At 39.9% G+C, this 17544-nt stretch overlaps 1 protein-coding gene across 4 annotated transcripts in view; it reads right to left on the reverse strand.

The window, feature by feature from the left end:
* INTS6 (integrator complex subunit 6) overlaps positions 1–17544 on the reverse strand; it is a 95376-nt gene that overhangs the window by 38322 nt on the left and 39510 nt on the right. For 3 of the 4 annotated variants that reach the window (XM_054015144.1, XM_054015149.1, XM_054015145.1), the window contains 9 exons: positions 16784–16967; positions 13937–14062; positions 13107–13261; positions 5523–5675; positions 5205–5337; positions 4537–4631; positions 3922–4032; positions 886–1101; positions 647–773 (listed from right to left, as the gene is read on the reverse strand). In XM_054015144.1, the coding sequence (XP_053871119.1) occupies positions 647–773; positions 886–1101; positions 3922–4032; positions 4537–4631; positions 5205–5337; positions 5523–5675; positions 13107–13261; positions 13937–14062; positions 16784–16967 (1300 nt within the window). The remainder of the gene's footprint in view (positions 1–646; positions 774–885; positions 1102–3921; positions 4033–4536; positions 4632–5204; positions 5338–5522; positions 5676–13106; positions 13262–13936; positions 14063–16783; positions 16968–17544) is intronic. The other variant, XM_054015146.1, reaches the window with a different exon arrangement.

Consider the following 17544-nt stretch of genomic DNA (forward strand, 5'->3'; position numbering starts at 1 on the left):
AGTACTTCTCCTCTTGAGCTCTTCTACTACTACTGTCATTTATGACTAGCACAGGTTATTGTATTGCCTGCTGAAAGTCACCACAGAGGGAAAAAACTGAATTAGCATGGAGACAACTACTCTCTCACCAAGAGAGGTGCGCCTTTCAGGCAAGGGTGAGGCAAGTTGGCAGGATGTGAGGGGGAAGCTTGCTCTGCCAATGCCTATTATGTACTTATTATATGGACAGAGGACTTCAGTGTCCAGGACTGTCCAGAAGATATTTGTCCTTTGATATACCCATAAAGCTGGAAAAAAGTGAAACAAAAACAAACAGAATCAAAAGCTGAAGAAAACAAGACTGTTCTTAAGACAAGGACAGTCAAAGAAATTAAATGGAAGATACAAGTTTTGTCTTCCATGAGCCACTGGAACATGTCTAACTTATAATAAAGTTGTGGTGGAAAAGCCCAAGAAAAGCCACTGGGGTTCATGTGCAATAGCAGCAATCTTAGAATAAGTTTATTTCAGAAAGAAAACCTCCCAACTAAGCATCTATTGAAGAAGGTGCAACTTTTCTCCATTCAGCACACTATACAAAGTTATGATAATAGTACTAACTACTATACATATTAAGATACGCAAACAACAAACAAAGTAATCTAACCTTCATCTTGTCCTTTGAGAAACTTGCGAGTTATCTTCATAAGATTAGACCTCATTCTTGTTAAGTGATCCAAAAGATTCCTTCTGGGTATATCATAAGCATTTCTAAAGGTCTGAGGTTTCAATTCCTACAGTTGCAGCAATATAATAAAGCTTTGATTAATACTACATATGAAATAACATCTAATACTTCAATGGAAGTGTATTGAAAATAACAACATTACACATAATGGTGCTTACCTTATTCAGCAAAGCTATTTGGAACCCAGCATACTCCTTCATATTGAGGTCTAGAAGTCTATGAGGAATTTCCCCAGTAATCCCCTGTAGCAGTTGTTGAAAATCGTTCCTATGTGCCATAGACAGGTTGTGTGATCTGCTTCTGACCTTAATTCCAGTCTCTTGCGCTACCTTTTTGCCTACAGAGCCAATGACTCTATCGGACTCTATTTTGGCCTTAATTTGAAATAAATAAATAAATAAAATTGACAATATACTCTTAAAAGGATTAGTCAGAATATGAAATTAATTCCTAATTCTTACTTAGAAGATTCGGCAATGTGCTAATACAGTATAAAAAAATATAATGTGGATGAGTGTTTAAGGTGGTTTGCTGAATGTACTATTACTACAATTCTAAATCATTAGAATATCGTAAACAGTTTTTGTGTCTAGCTTTTTCAGGTATTTCTAGGGTGCCCATTATCATAGTATCTAAGCACCAATATGCATGCAATGCTTTTATTTTCATAAAAATGCCTTGATTACGATTATTGGAAAACTGTGCCAGAATTTCTGCATGTGCTCATGGATTTCACTTTTCTCTGTGAAAAAAGCTGAAGTCTTATGAGAATTCTCACAAAATAACTTCTCATTTAACTGTATTTATTATGGACTCATATGATGGTATCAATTTCTTTTTTTTAAAAAAAGTCAATAGAAGATAGGAAAAGAACCCGAGATTAAAGCAAGGAAGAGACAGTTCAACTCCAACAAAATAAGGGAACACACAGCAATCTTTTGATTTTTCCTCCATTTGGCAGACAATCCACCACAGCCAGTAATTTTTCACCTGCCAAGTATGTCCCAAAATCGAATGTACTCTAAAATGCATCACTAGTAGTTTGGTAGAATACAGCTGAACAATAAGCCAAAAATCATTTGAGAACTTCTGACTGTCATACAATGTTTATTCAGAGGTTGCACTTGAGAAGTTCCTTCCACACTGAAAGTTCAAATGTTATTTCCCATTTTAAGAACAGAACTCTCTTAAATTGGTAGAATCTTTCAAAAGGAACCAAAGATTTTGAGGATTACTGTATACTCTAATGTAGGTATAACATACTGTAGAACAATGTATTTTATGTATTTTGAGCCAAAAATGTATAAATATACAGATTTATAGATTTTACTCAAAAATCTGCATAATGACCACACAATTTGGTAAGATTCATCAAATATTTCCACAGGCTATAGCTAGGAGTTTAAAAAATAAGATTTATATTGAGGGCTTTTAAACTATGAAATTTTAACATACAAAGTCATTAATATTTGCATCTCTACATCCTTTTGTGTCAAAGCTACTCAATTTTGTGATTATACAAAAAAAGTTGGAGACACACAACAAAACAGTAAGTGATAATGGGAAATCAATGGTTTTTACCTGCTAGAGCAGGAGACTAGCCAGGAGATATGGCTTCTACTCTCCACCATTGCCAGTGGCTTGGGGTGTAACCTTGTCCATTCTGTGCCAGTTTCCTCATTTTTAAGCAAGCACTTCAATAGGGATGAAAGGCACTGTTTACTATGTTTTATATTTAGCTAATGCCATTCATCTTTCATGGTCCTGAAGCACTTCAAAAACTATGGGCCAAATAGGAAAGAAGGCTACATTTTGGCCCAATTACATATAGGCACAAATCCCTAATCGCATGCAAGGTGATTTTTAGCATAGAGCAGAAAGGACTGTACCTTTTTAAATACAAATATATTCAAGTTGGCACATATGAAAATGCTGCTTGTATACTATATACGTTGAGTATCAGAGAGGTAGCCATGTTAGTCTGAATCTGTAAAAAGCAACAGAGGGTCCTGTGGCACCTTTAAGACTAACAGAAGTATTGGAGCATAAGCTTTCGTGGGTGAATGCCCACTTCATCAGACGCAAGTAATGGAAATTTCCAGAGGCAGGTATAAATCAGTATGGAGATAACGAGGTTAGTTCAATCAGGGAGGGTGAGGTGCTCTGCTAGCAGTTGAGGTGTGAACACCAAGGGAGGAGAAACTGCTTCTGTAGGTGGATAGCCATTCACAGTCTTTGTTTAATCCTGATCTGATGGTGTCAAATTTGCAAATGAACTGGAGCTCAGCAGTTTCTCTTTGGAGTCTGGTCCTGAAGTTTTTTTGCTATAAGATGGCTACCTTTACATCTGCTATTGTGTGGCCAGGGAGGTTGAAGTGTTCTCCTACAGGTTTTTGTATATTGCCATTCCTGATATCTGAAAAAAAAACTTCAGGACCAGACTCCAAAGAGAAACTGCTGAGCTCCAGTTCATTTGCAAATTTGACACCATCAGATCAGGATTAAACAAAGACTGTGAATGGCTATCCACCTACAGAAGCAGTTTCTCCTCCCTTGGTGTTCACACCTCAACTGCTAGCAGAGCACCTCACCCTCCCTGATTGAACTAACCTCGTTATCTCCATACTGATTTATACCTGCCTCTGGAAATTTCCATTACTTGCGTCTGATGAAGTGGGCATTCACCCACGAAAGCTTATGCTCCAATACTTCTGTTAGTCTTAAAGGTGCCACAGGACCCTCAGTTGCTATATACGTTGAGTTATCCAATCAGCCACATTTCAGTATGTATGTACAGTTTAGCCTATAAACAAAGTTTTTGACTAATTCAGAGAACGGAAGCTGTACCAACGGTAATCACATGTAGGAATTCAGGTAACTTGAGGTTTCTTGCCCCTTTACTATGAGAACCAATATGGTTCACTGATATTTTCAAAAACAACAAGGAGTCTGGTGGCACCTTAAAGACTAACAGATTTATTTGGGCATACGCTTTCGTGAGTAAAAACCTCACTTCTTCGGATGCATGAATCTGTTAGTCTTTAAGGTGCCACCAGACTCCTTGTTGTTTTTATAGATACAGACTAACACGGCTACCCCTTGATACTTGATAATTTCAAGTTAGTCTGATACTAGAATAAGTGTTTTTCATTTTTAGTTTTCATTTTTTACTGTTTTTTTTGCATCAACATTACCTGTTGACTCAACTTTTTGAGGTATGCAATGACACTGTAACTAAGTCCATATTCCACACCATCTGCTATAAGGTTAGGCGCTCCCATCATTCTCACAGCTTTCTTCAAAGGCTGAAACAAGTAATATATATTCACTTACATATGTATATCCTTGTATATTTGTATCCTTAAGTTTGTAGCAAGAATTTAAAGAACATTATTGCTTAATGCGTTCATTTCAAAGTGAATTTGTAACCCTTTAAGGCAACATAACATCCTTTTCCTTTAAGTATTGCAACATTAATGCGGAATTATTAAATATTAGTGGAGATATAGTTCAAGCAGTAGTTATACCTGACCAAGTTTTTATAACATTACAGTCAAGGGGAAAAGTCAAGACATTAATGTAAATTTTAGGAAATTACTCTTCCGGGGCATACATGATGCCATAAATGTGAAATCCTAGATTTGTACACATTAACCTTTTATTATGTTCAGAACGTCCTAATTGCTTTATAAAATATAATCCAAAAGACGACAGTTAACAGAACAAGCAAATAACTGAACATACAAGTTTACCATAAATTATAGGATACAGCAGACATTTTAAAACACACATACAATAAATCATCTTACCCCTAGATAGTAAGGAGGCATTGTCTTCAAATAGCTTTCAAATGACTGCCGCCATTTTAAGGTTGGCTTTGCCTTGTGTACCTTGAATAAGTCATCTAAGAAGTTATACAGAGATAAAGTTAAATGAGAGGTGCATTTCTAAATGTAAGGCATCACTCACCACACATTTTCTAAGTACATTTCTTCTAAAGGCTCGTCCTACTACACTAGGGCTTAATCAGAGCTAATTACTATTGGATGCAATTCATGAGGTGCGTAAGGCAGGCAGAATCTTGCAATTTATTATTTATAAAATCTAACTCATTATCAGATCCATGGGAGTAGGAAAAGAAGGGCTTTGTAGCAGCAGCAGGGGGGGAAAAGTGGCAGTCACAGCGTATTAGAAGGGGAGTAAAATATCTGAACAATAAACACTCATTTTTAGAAATCAAAAGGATTATACTCAGATTCAGGAATGGTAGTAATTTTTTGCTAAGTGAATCATGAATATAGTAGATACCAGAAAAATTAGAAGTTCTCTTTTCAGTAGGAATATTACATTCTTAATGTTTTGGATTTGCATAGGCTTCTGATTATTAACAGCAGCATTAATAACACAAAAAAATATAACTAGGCTGAAGCAATTTTCCGCCTACCACATCAGAAGGATTTGAGAAAGCTGTATTTACCTAAGAGGGGAAGGAGGACTGGATAATTGTAAGGCATCACAAACAGGTTCACACAATTCAGTGCTGTACTGGCTTTCAAGTAACCAAAAGGATGGCCAATTTCACTATATTTTGCACTATTGCTCACATACACCTGGAATAAGAAGAGTTCATGTAATTCATGTTGTACATAGTTTTAAAGTGTGAGTTATAAGTTAAAGGTGTGATGTCAGTAAGTTTATAGTAAATCAACACATGTAATTAGAATTTCATTCCAAGTTATTTAAAGAATACTATTTCTCAGATAAATGTCCTTTAGTTAGTACATATTCAACTTGCCTGCCAGCAGGTCTGAGGAGATTTCCTTTCCAGAATAAATTGGGTCAGCGGTGAAGGTTCTAACTCATATTTATCAAAAGGTAGTTTGTCAATGACCATTGGTTCACAGTCAGTGCAGGAGAACTTCACTACAGGGTGAGATGTGCGAGGTGGCTAAATAGAAACATTGAGTTGTTAAGTGTGGGTCTGCACCAACAAATACAAGATCTAGCCATACTAAATCTTATTCTGAAACAATATAAAAGTGTTTTGGAAAATTGCACCTTAGTATCTGTTAATGTGTCTCTGAAATAAAGAAATAGGAACACTAACTTAATATTTCATCTTATTGAACCTTGAACAGCTGTTGGGTTTAAGTAGGTAGTAAATACTATCTTAATATAGAGTGTAAGTATATTTAGAAAGTAAAAGCCAAGTACTTTAACTGCTAAATCAACAGGTCAGGCAAGGACAATGATTTGCAAATGGAGTAATTATCCTACTCTATTTAAGGTCTTTATTTATGACTGGGAAGAAAATGAAATCACTACTGATAAAGTTTGCAGATAACACAAAAATTGGGGGAGTGGTAAACAATGAAGAGGTCAGGTCACTGATTCAGAGCATTCTAGGTCACTTGGTAAACTGGGCACAAGCAAACAATACGAATTTTAATACAACTAAATGTAAAGGTAGACATTTGGGAACAAAGACTAGCCCATGCTTACAGGACAGGGGAAATCTATCCTGGGAAGTAGTGACTATGAGAAAGATTTGGGGACAGGGATGGAGTGTGGGGGATAATCAGCTGAACATGAGCTCCCAGTGTGATGCAGTGGCCAAAAGAGCTAATGAAATCCTGGGATGCATGAACAGGGGAATCTTGAGTAGGAGTAGAGGTTATCTGGCACTGGTGCAACCACTGCTGGAATACTATGTCCAGTTCCAGTGCCCACAATACAAGAAGGATGTTGATACATTGGAGAAGGTTCAGAGCATAGCCATGAGAATGGCAAGAGGATTAGAAAACATGTCCTACAGCAGTGGTCTCCAACCTTTTTACGCGCAAGATCACGTTTTGAATTTACGATCAACCCAGGATCTACCCCACCCATTCCCCAAGGGCCCGCCCCACTTACCCCTCCCCTGCCCGCTGGAGAGCTGCCAGGTATCCCCCACTGCCTGTGGGGATTGGGGAGCTGCGAGGGGACCCCTGCCACTCCAAGCGGCAGGGGGACCCCGCAACTCCCAGCCGCCACAGGAGGTGGGGGTACCCTGAAGCTCCCAGCTGCTGCGGGCTGAAGTCATGGAGGTCTGCAGTCCACGATCTCCATGATCAAATCATAGCCTTAGTTATGTTCCCATGATTATATTGTTATTTTGACAAATAAAACATGTAGAATTTTAAAATATTGTGTGCATAATTTTAATTTTTTTGGCGCAGAATTTCCACACAAATAAATAAGGGTACTTCCTGAAGCAATACCACTGAAGTTGCTTATGGTCTTGTAGAACAAGCCCTCACCCTATGAGGGAAAGGAAGGTGCAACTACTGGTAAACCAGGATATAGGCCGCGATCCTCAGAGATCCTCTGCAATGAAATAGCTTGACCTCAGACTCGTTCTGCTATAGCGAGAAACTATCTAGGTGATTTTCTATTTTGTTTTGTCCTTTTCAGGTAGAAGGCGAGAGCATGTCATACACATCAAGGGAGTGAGGTCTCCCTTCTTCAGACGCATACGGTTTTGGAAAAAACAAAGTATTGATTGGTTCATGTGAAACTCCGAAACTACTCTAGAAGTGAATTTCAGACATAGTTCTAAAGAGACTGTCCTTATGGAATACAGTATATGGTGGACCCCACCATTAGGGTTCCTAGCTCACCTATCCTTCCGGCTGAGGTGGTGGCCATAAGGAAATCAACGTTCACTAATAAGTGACACATGTAACATGTAGATAATGGTTCAGAGGGAGGCTTCGGGAGTGCCGAAAGTACAAGATACAAGTCCCCATGAGGAACACGTTTCCTTTATTGGCAGAAAAGTTCTGATAAGTCCCTTTAAGAATGTGATAGTCAGCAGGTGAGTGAAAATTGAACAACCATCTGATAGTGGATGGCACGCACTGACTGCCGCCAGATGAACTTGTACAGAGCTTTGGGAAAGCCCAGCTGTTTTGAGAGAGAAAAGCTAGTCCAAAATGAGGGATATATCCACTGACTCTGGAGGGATAGCTCAGTGGTTTGAGCATTAGCCTACTAAACCCAGGGTTGTGAGTTCAATCCTTGAAGGGGCCATTTAGGGATCTGGGACAAAACTTGGGGATTGGTCCTGCTCTGAGCAGGGGGTTGGACTAGATGACCTCCTGAGGTCCCTTCCAACCCTGATATTCTATGATTCTATGCACCCAGATAGAAAAATGTTTCCACTTGGCTGAATAGCATTTCCTAGTGGAAACCTTTCTGCTATTATTAAGGATCATTTGTACAAGTTGAGAGCAGTAATGTTCTAATGTTGATTCCCATCCAAAAGCTAAGAGATTAGAAAAGCACTTCAGGGTTGGGATGTTTGATCTTGCCCTTCTCCTGCGTCAAGAGATCAGGAAAGGATTGGATGGTGATCAGAGAATCAGATGACAGTTGTAGGAGTTTTGGAAACCAAAACTGTCTGGACCAATCAGGGATTATAAGGATATCGCTTGCCATGTCCTAAAGAATTTTCTGCAGGACCCGAGGAAGGACTGCTTAGGGAGGAAAGGCATAGCTGAGCCAGTCTGATTAGGGAAGAAGGAAAGCATTACCCTGAGAGTGTAGTCCTAGCGCTCCTGTGGAGCAGTATGTGCTACATCTCTCATTTGTTTGAGAAGGAAATAGATCCCGGTTGGGGGTCCCTCATTGAGCAAAGATGCTGTTTACTAGCGAATCATGCAATTCCCACTTGCGATCAATGGCAAAATGCCTGCTGAGGAGGTCTTCCAACACATTTTGAATTCATGGAAGATAAGCTGCCAACATGATGATTCAATTCTTGATACACCAATTCCACAGGATGACTGCTTCTACACACAGGTAAAATATGGTTGTCATGTAATCTGACATTGAGACATGGCGGGACCAGACGAACTGTAGAAAATCCTCTCAAGTTTCTCAGACTGCCTGGAGTTCCAGAACGTTGATGTGCATCCCGGTTTCTCAGGAGGGGGACATCTACACATACCTGACAGGGATCCTTCCACCAGATCAGGGAAGACATTACTCTGGAAGGAATTGTTATCATGGTGTTCATGCTGTGTTTGGTTGATGAATACACTGTCTGGAGCCAGACCTGAAGGGAACATAGGTGGAGTCTGGTGAATGGAGTAGCATAAGTACATGAAGCCATGTGCCTCAGGAGGGAAAGACAAGTTTTAACTGGAGCTTGAGGAGCAAGTATAGCCTGATCTACTCGGTCGCTCATAGTTAGAAACTTGTCCCAAGATAAGCAAGTTTGTGGCAGCCTCATAAATGGTTTGCAGCTCTCAAACTCCAGTCAAAAATATCTTTTCACTGGGGGATGGGATTGAAATGATGTCGTAGACATGCGGAGTGCAGAGAAACTGGTGGTCTGTACCTTGTGTCTCTTACAAGGAAGGTCATAAGATCACTGATGATACAACTATTGAGGAGCCAGTCTAGGTTTGAAAGGCTGCCTGTGATATTGCCTTTTTGGGGCAGGTGTATACATTCCTAGGGTGCAGCATGTGGCCCTGGAGTCCTTTAAAGCATGTATGGACTGATCTGTCTCTTCACTGAAAAAATAGGTCTCAGAGGGTAAATCTTCCACAATGATTTGGACCCACTGGGAAATCCTGAAGTGTGCAACCATAACTCTCAATGCATCACAATAGCTATTACTATCAATCTAGATGACATGTCTGCTGCATCAATCGCTGACTGAAGTGTGGTTCAGGTCACCAGCTTAAACACTTCTATAAGAGCCTGAAAGTGAGCTCTGTCCTGCTGTAGTAGCTGGTCTACAAAATCTGTGCATTTTAGATAGCTGTACTTAGCCAATAGAACTTGATGGTTCACTTTACAAAACTGAAGGCTAGTAGATGTGAAAATCTTCCTTCCCTACAGGTCTAGATGTTTAGCCTCCTTGTTAGGAGTGGGTTTAAAATGTTGCTGTCTAGATCTCTCCTTGACCTTCATGGCCCTCATAACCAGAGCATTTGGTGCAGAGTGGGTAAAAAGAAATTCAGTTCCCTTAGCTGGAAGAAAATAATACCTCTATGCCCTCTTGGGAGTAGTAGGGTATGTGGTTGATGTCTGCCACGCTGCTCTAGCGGGTTCCAGAATAGCTTTAACAACTGGAGCTGGTGGTTTGTAAGATATCTTGGAGTTTGTATTGAGGGTCCTGGGCCTCCTCTAGGGAGATCTGGAGTTCTTCTGCCACCCTTTGGTGTGAATCTGTTTATGATTGTTCTAAGGGGACAGAGATGCCGGGATGACTGCTTCATTGGGCGATGAAGGCGGCAATTTTGTTGTTACAGATGGAACTGTTTCATATTCCTCCTCTTCCATGGGGTCTCAGGAGGAGACTCTGACTATTCCCTTAGAAGGGAATGGTGAGGATTTCCTGGCAGAATGCATGGGCTCTCTATATCTGACACACAGGTCCCAGGTTCCCCAGTATGGCCAGCACGTTGGTTCAGGAGGCAGTTGTGGGGGTCTCAAAGGCATAGGGTACCAACGGTCCTGAGGCAAATGTCGAGGCAGAGGTTGGAACCAGAAGGCTCTGGGTCCCCTGTCTGGGCTAACGTTTCTTGGAGGAGATGACGGCTCTTCTAGAGGTTTGAATTTTGCTGAGGAAGAGAAAAAAAGGGTCTGGATCCAACAGCAGAATCGACAATTTTGGTGAAAGAAAAGCAGCGCTAGCAGATAGAAGAGGAGATAGGCGTCTATCAAAAGTACATCCCCTGGTGGAGTCAGGAGAGAAGGTCCCAATGATGGGGGAAACAGATTCAGAAAGAGCAAAGATATCCTCCAGTGTAGTACAAGTTTGATCTCTCTGGAGTACGAGGAATCGAATCCATTTATACTGTCAAGGTTGGAGGATGGAGGCTCCGTGTGGCCAGTGTGCGATAAAGTGATGGTTCCTTAAGTGGTAGAAGCAGATCATGCTGGAACCAATGGATCCTGTCTTTTTGCTTGGATGGTACCAGTGGAGAGGGTGTGATTGGTACGGAGTCCAATACTGATAAAGCCATGTATTTATGAGCTTTAGAGTCATGGCCCTGGGACTCAGGATGTACGAAGTCTTTAGGGTTTGAACAAGCAGATTTGCTTGATTTAGGCAAAGTTGCATTGGACGTCTTCGAAGCAGAATTAGAGGGTGCTCTTATGCTTGTCCAAGTGTTATGTATCCTGACAAGATGCTGAAGGGGGGAAATCTGTGGGTATGGATTGCCCTGCAACAGTCAAATCTTCTGGCAGGAAGTGCGCCCTGTGTCAATTCAGGCTGATGTTCGGGGATTGCCTCAGACTGTGTCCGACGCCAGCTTTGTGGTCTTCTCCATGAGGTCTTTTCTAGGTCAGAATTCCCTCATGTCATGCCTATGGCTAGGGGAAGAGTAGCAGACAATACACCTATCTGCGACGTGTGCCTCCCCAAGACACTACAGACAGAGCTGGTCATTGTTGCTGACGAAAACAGAATGGGGGTAGGACACAGTTTGAAGTCTCAAGTTCTCCCCAATAATCACAAGGGAGTACGGGGATAGAGAAGGTCCCCAAGTTGGGAAATCTAACCACAAAACTGCTAAAAAAATATAAAGCTATTTAAAACTTACTATCAGGAACTATATACAAAAGGCACCAAGGCTAACTTTGAAAAATTTACAGATTGAAGGAATCAAAGGAAAGCCCCAGACACTAGAGGTTCTGACCAGGCCATGCGTCAGCAAGAAAGAACCTGATAGGCAGTCGGTTAAGACATACCATGCATATGTTATGGGAGATTGGTCAAAACACTTATTTAACAGATCCATTCTTGTCACTAAAATATTAGTCTGTGTCCAAACATGTCAAGCAATCCATATTTTCAACTTAGTTTTAAAAACCCAGATTAGATCAGATTATCTAATTAAACATACTGTGTGCAGTTCAATACAGTAGCAAAATCATCCGAACTCTGTTGTCCCAAGTAAGTAAATTTTTATTAAAAAAAAAAAGGGGGGGGGGGGGAGGTAATTTGGTTGAAGGGAGTCACCAAGTTTTAAAATATCTGTAAGGGAGCTGCACTACTAGAAAAGTGTGGAAACCCTGGGCCTAGAGCAGTAATACACAAAACTGTGTTAAACCCAGACTTAGGTGAATGAAGAAAAGCAGACAGATCCAGGGGTATGCCCATTGTGGAGCACCGGAGACGGGGAGTTCATTTGCAGGAGCTCTTCTCCCACTAAACAGTTCCGTAATACCCAAGTGCACAATGTTGGGGGGAGGGGGTGTATTTTATTTTATTTTAACAGCTGCAAGAGATTAATTTTTCTTTAGAATAGGCTGGCTTTCCATACAGCTCAGAAGGCTGTGTATGTCTTACTGGACTGGGCACAATGAGACAATGAATATACACAAACTAAATAAAACTAAATTTAAGAATAAAATACTCCCACACACACTACACTAATCTCCAATTTTCTATACTCAGTTGAAACACTTCATGTTCTGTGCAAGCCAAATGCATAGAACACATTTAAGTTTGTAAACTTTAATAAATCAGATGTAGAGCACAAAGACTAACAGTGAAGATCCTCTTATAACGCAGGAAATAGCCCAAAATTACATCAGTTCAACTGTAATATTTTCAACCAACGTTGAATGTTATATTATACTACATTATAAATACAAATTGGCACGGGTACATCCTTTTATTCGTAATTAAATAGAGCACAAAGAAAACTAATGTATTGCCAGTGAAGACTTTTTACAATTTGAGGTAAAGTTTCTACTATTTGTGGTAGATTAGAAGCACTGCTACACTAAACAGGAGATATGGGCCAACTCTGCCACTTCTGCACTGAAAGAACACTGTCACCATGAGTTTTACCTTTTCCCAATTTAGGAGATATTTACATAGAGATCCTCTCCCAACCCCTCACAAGCAATAGTGTCTTTTGGATGGTTAAATATGATAGTTTACAAGATAAAGAGATGAACCTGCATCAGTTCTAGGATCTTCGTTTGCATTCTAAATTGTGTCCTAAGGGAAAATTCTCAGTTTGAACTCTGTTGAAACTCCAAAGAGATACATTTAAGTAAGATGTTTTTATGTTCATAGCATTGTGCTCAGATGTTAGCAATAAAAGTCTTACAGGCAGTTTGTTTCTTAAAGAAGCAGATGTCTCTTATGCAATTATTCCACAATGAACACAGTATGTTAATTGCCATTCAGTATCTTATTCACAGCAGTTGAAACATCTGTGTCAGCTGCATTTCCTTTCAGACTTTAGCCTGAATTTCCTTTACAGTGCTTATATTTGAACCAGGTAGCCCAGGATTTAAAACCCATGAACAGGAAGCAGTTAAATGATTTCTCCCTCACTTCCACCTCACTTCAAGTACTTACCAATGTTGGAGAATTTTGATCTGGCCAAAAGGATTCTGGAACAGGCCAGTGGCCTATGGGAACTCCAGTTTTAGGGTTTGGTCTGACATAGATAAGTTTGTGACAGCTGTGCCAAGGGTGGGGTCCAAATGACCTAGCTATATCCATCTGTCCATCTATACAAAAAACAAAATTACCTCCATAACTCTATATTTAATTATATAGTATTTCAAATTATTTAAACACTTTATATGGAGTGTGCAAGGATTTTCATACACCTTACGATGGATATCCTTAAAAGTATATTAGAAACCACAACAGTAGTACATACCAGTGTCCAAGTAATTTTTAGCATTTCCAGGAGGAATGCTAACTAATTTAGAGTTGAGTAACTGTTGAATGCTTACTGAATGAGAGTCTGAAAAAAAACAGTTCTTCTATTATGTGATGTACTTTCAGAACTCAATTGAAGTTTCCTTTCCTTATCACAAATACTAGATAAATCAAATATTTTCCCGGTGCATGAAGATTTAACACACATTAATCTAATATGAATTACACCAATGGACTTTTAATATACAACATTTCAGGGTTAGAAAAAAGCTAGTATTTTCCATGAACATGTTCTAGAAGTAGGCAAGTTATTCATATTTAGAACAAAAAGGAGTAAAGCTACAGAAATTTAATCCACTCAAGGATGTGGCCATATTACTACATTAGAAAGGAACAATGGTGTTTAACACTGTAGTGCTTCTTCCAAATTAAACTATGTACACTTCTGGCAATTGTTAAATTTGAATACCAAGTGCAAATCTAATTGGTTACAAAAGTACGTAGAATTTTTCTAATACCTTCAGTTGGTGAAGGATCTGGTCCAGATTTTTCAAAGTTTATTACTACTCCACTTTGCACTTTTTGAACCAGTGACTCAAGACACTGATTCAGCATTCTTGGAGAACACACACAATACGAGCGACCTAGGATGAAAGAAAAAGTCTCAAGAACAAGTCTACTACTTTATATTTCTCCCTTCAGCTTTGACATTTTTTCAGACTAATCCATTTAAATAGAAGTCTAACTATAATGCATTTAATTTAAGACATCTATCATCCTTTCCCAATGTAACAAGTATTCTAAAACTGACAATATACTGCATGTTTATTACATTCTCAAAATTGTATTGGCCATGCAGGCAGGTATTTTTGTTTATAAAGCAGTGGCCATTCAGATAACACCATATATCAACATTGTTGGACAACATCTACCACATTATGGTATTTGAGGCGCTGCAGTTATGTACCATTCTGAAGTACCCTGTATAAGGAAATAGTGTAGCACCTCAGATATTATGTTAGTGGATTATTGTTAGCAAATATCTTATTGGTAACTGCTGTATAACCAACCACATAGTAATTAGAAAAATCAAAAAAGTATCAGCAAACTATACAATTACTTAAAGTAACAAGTTTTGTGCATATAAAATAGAGGTCTTCATAGATTGTGTTTGTCAATATAAGGAAATGATCCAAATGACAAATAACGCCCTGCTGTGCTCTTTGTATCAATGTCTCAACGCCCCCCCCAAAAAAGAGTACTTCTATTACATCCTGATGGGGAACTTGAGGTATTGCCCCCTAATACCATTCAATATTACACTGAATCCTTTTAAAAGATATAGCACAACTAGTATGATTTTATGTTCTGTTAAAATGCTCAAGATAGCAATGGAAAGAGACTTATAAGGTCATGCAGTCCACATCAATGCAGGATTGTCTCCTACACTAGATTTTAAGTCTGTTTTCCGACGGGGGCATCCTAAGTTCCCTGTAAGCTGCGCAGCCATGCAGCAGGCTATCAAGGGCCGTGCAGGTGGGGAAAGGTGCCCCTACCCTGGCCCAGCCGGAGCTGCCAAGAGAGGAGCCCCTCCCCAGGTCTGCCAGGGAGAGGAGCCCCTCCCCCGGCCTGGGCCAGACCAGGCCAGGCCCAGCCCAGCCAGAACTGCCGCGGCCAGGGAGAGGCCCCTCTCACCCAACCCCAGGCTGCTGCGGCGAGAGAGGGCTGGGGGAGTCCTCTCTCCCCACCGCAGCCCTGGGGCAGCCTGCACCACAAACTCCTCATCCCCAGCCCCACCACAGAGCCCTCACCCCCTGCACCCAACCCTTTGCCCCAGCCCTGAGCCCCCCTCATCCCCTGCCCAATCCCAGAGCCCACTCCCCCAACCAGAGCCCCTATTTCCGCCACTCCCCAAACCTCTGACCCAGCCCTGAGCCCCCTCCCATACTCCAATCCTCTCAGCCCTGGTCCCATCCCAGAATCACCACCCCATCCCAACCCTCTGCCCCAGCCCTGAGCCCCCTCCCACACTCTGAACCCCTCGGCCCCACCCCCACCAGACATCACCTCCATATTGATGCACATAAAATTCATTCCACACCTTGACGTAAAAAACACTGGCGAGTTCATAACTTCCCTTGGTAGCAACTGCACAGCCTAATACATCTGTAAATGTTTTTCCTTCCATAATTTCATTTTATTACTCCTACTTATACCTCTGTGTATCACTATGTATTTTCTCTTCTACTTTGGAGATTATGCCTAGCAAGTATTTTTAGACTTACATCCCCTCTTAGTCATCCCTTAGTCAAGCTGCTGACATTTAGCTCTTTTAATTCTTACTCATCAAGAAACTAGAAGGGCTGACTTATGATTTTTTGCTGATCTAGTTATGGAGAAATATATAAACAAGTTACAAAGAAAACATGTCACTTCATTGAAGCAGCAAGACAGTCTATTAAATGATTTCATTAATGAAGTTCTGCATGCATCTTGGTAACAAGTAAGAAACACTTTGTTTTAACTTTATTTCCTTTAACATTTTAAGAATTTCCTTGTTAACTTAATGTCTCTATTGCATTCTTGGAATGTGAGCTCCCCCTTGTGGCACACTTCAACACCTTTTAAATGAATCAAAAAGCCTGTTTAATCCAGTGGTTGAGGCATCTGCTTTACATTCTGAGAAGTCGGGGATCACTTCTGCTTGAAGTTTCTTTTACACCTTTAAATTCTTTTTCTCCCTCTTCTCCCACCCCAATTACTATCAAATGGATTTTTTTTTTTTTTTAAATACTTGGTGTGTGTTCATGGCACTCTATAGACAAGACAACTTCTGGACTGTACCAGAGAAGTTTACAATCTAAACGAGACAGATAATCATGAGCGATTACAAGAGAACACGAGACACAGTGGAAGAAAAGGGAAAGTGCAGACATTTGTCCAAAAATATTCTTAATTTAAGAAATATTTATAAGTTCTCAAAAGAAAACACATTCCATGGCCTTCAAATGCTGGCATGTCCCGTGCCAGCAAACTGAACACTATCTCACTATTGAGCAGGTTTCATGATTCTTAAGACTTCTGGCTGAGTGCCTAAAACACAAAGTATGTTTTCCCCCTTCTGGTCAAAACTGCTGAAGAACGCAAATGCACATCCTTTCAAGACTATTAAGATGAATTTATTTGTAATTTTAGTACTTATGTACTAAAGAGAGCTGTAATATGTAGCTCCGTTGTGCCCAGGGTTTTAAAGAGATTAAACAAAGGAGTCAGAAATTTTCAAATACTATCTAATACAACTGAGCTATATGCTAAAATCACTTTTCTGAAAGATCTACTTTGTCAAGTGAAGTTAAGGCACTCACCTCCTGTGACTTCACACATAGGTGTGATTGCTGAGTCATCAACGGGCACACCTGCTATCTGCTCTGATTCTGGAGTTGTGATGCCAGGCAAACGCAGAACTAAAGCAAATAGTCTCTGATCCCAGCGAAAAGGTTCCTTAGTCAATTCACTTCCAGGTAAAGGAGAATTGAGAGGTAAATGGAGCTAAAAAGAAAAATATTTAAACTTTCTTCACAAAACAGTGAATTCAAAATCAAGTAGCTACATGACTGCAATTTATTGTACAAGTCAACCAAATGGATATGTAACCCAGAGAAGCTTACAATATAACAAAGATCAGATATTTTATATATAAATAAATATGGGAGATCCATAATCCAATCAACACTGTACATAAACTCATTTCACAGCAATATGAAGTTCTGAAGTTGTACGTTTACTTGTAAGTCCTTTAAACTTGTTTTATTGAGAATTCCTGCAAGCAGAACTGCATTACTGCAATGTTCTTTCCACAGCAATATTAAGATCTCATTTGCCTAAAGCACACTAAATTGAAGTTTGTTTTTGGTAAGCACTGAAAGGATCCAGGCTCGTTTCAGAAAGCCTGTTTCTCTGCATTCATCTTCAAGATAAAATGCACCAATGAATGAAACTATCAACTAAGTGGAAGACCAGAATATTGGTGCGTATGATGATCCTGCAAAAGAAACATTTCAGTACCATCGTTATCAAAATCTAGCACTAATGATAAATTAAGTCTCTGTTACAGGCCTTCCAGCTT

The sequence above is a fragment of the Malaclemys terrapin genome, chromosome 1 (assembly GCF_027887155.1).
Source record: "Malaclemys terrapin pileata isolate rMalTer1 chromosome 1, rMalTer1.hap1, whole genome shotgun sequence".
NCBI lineage: Eukaryota > Metazoa > Chordata > Testudines > Emydidae > Malaclemys > Malaclemys terrapin.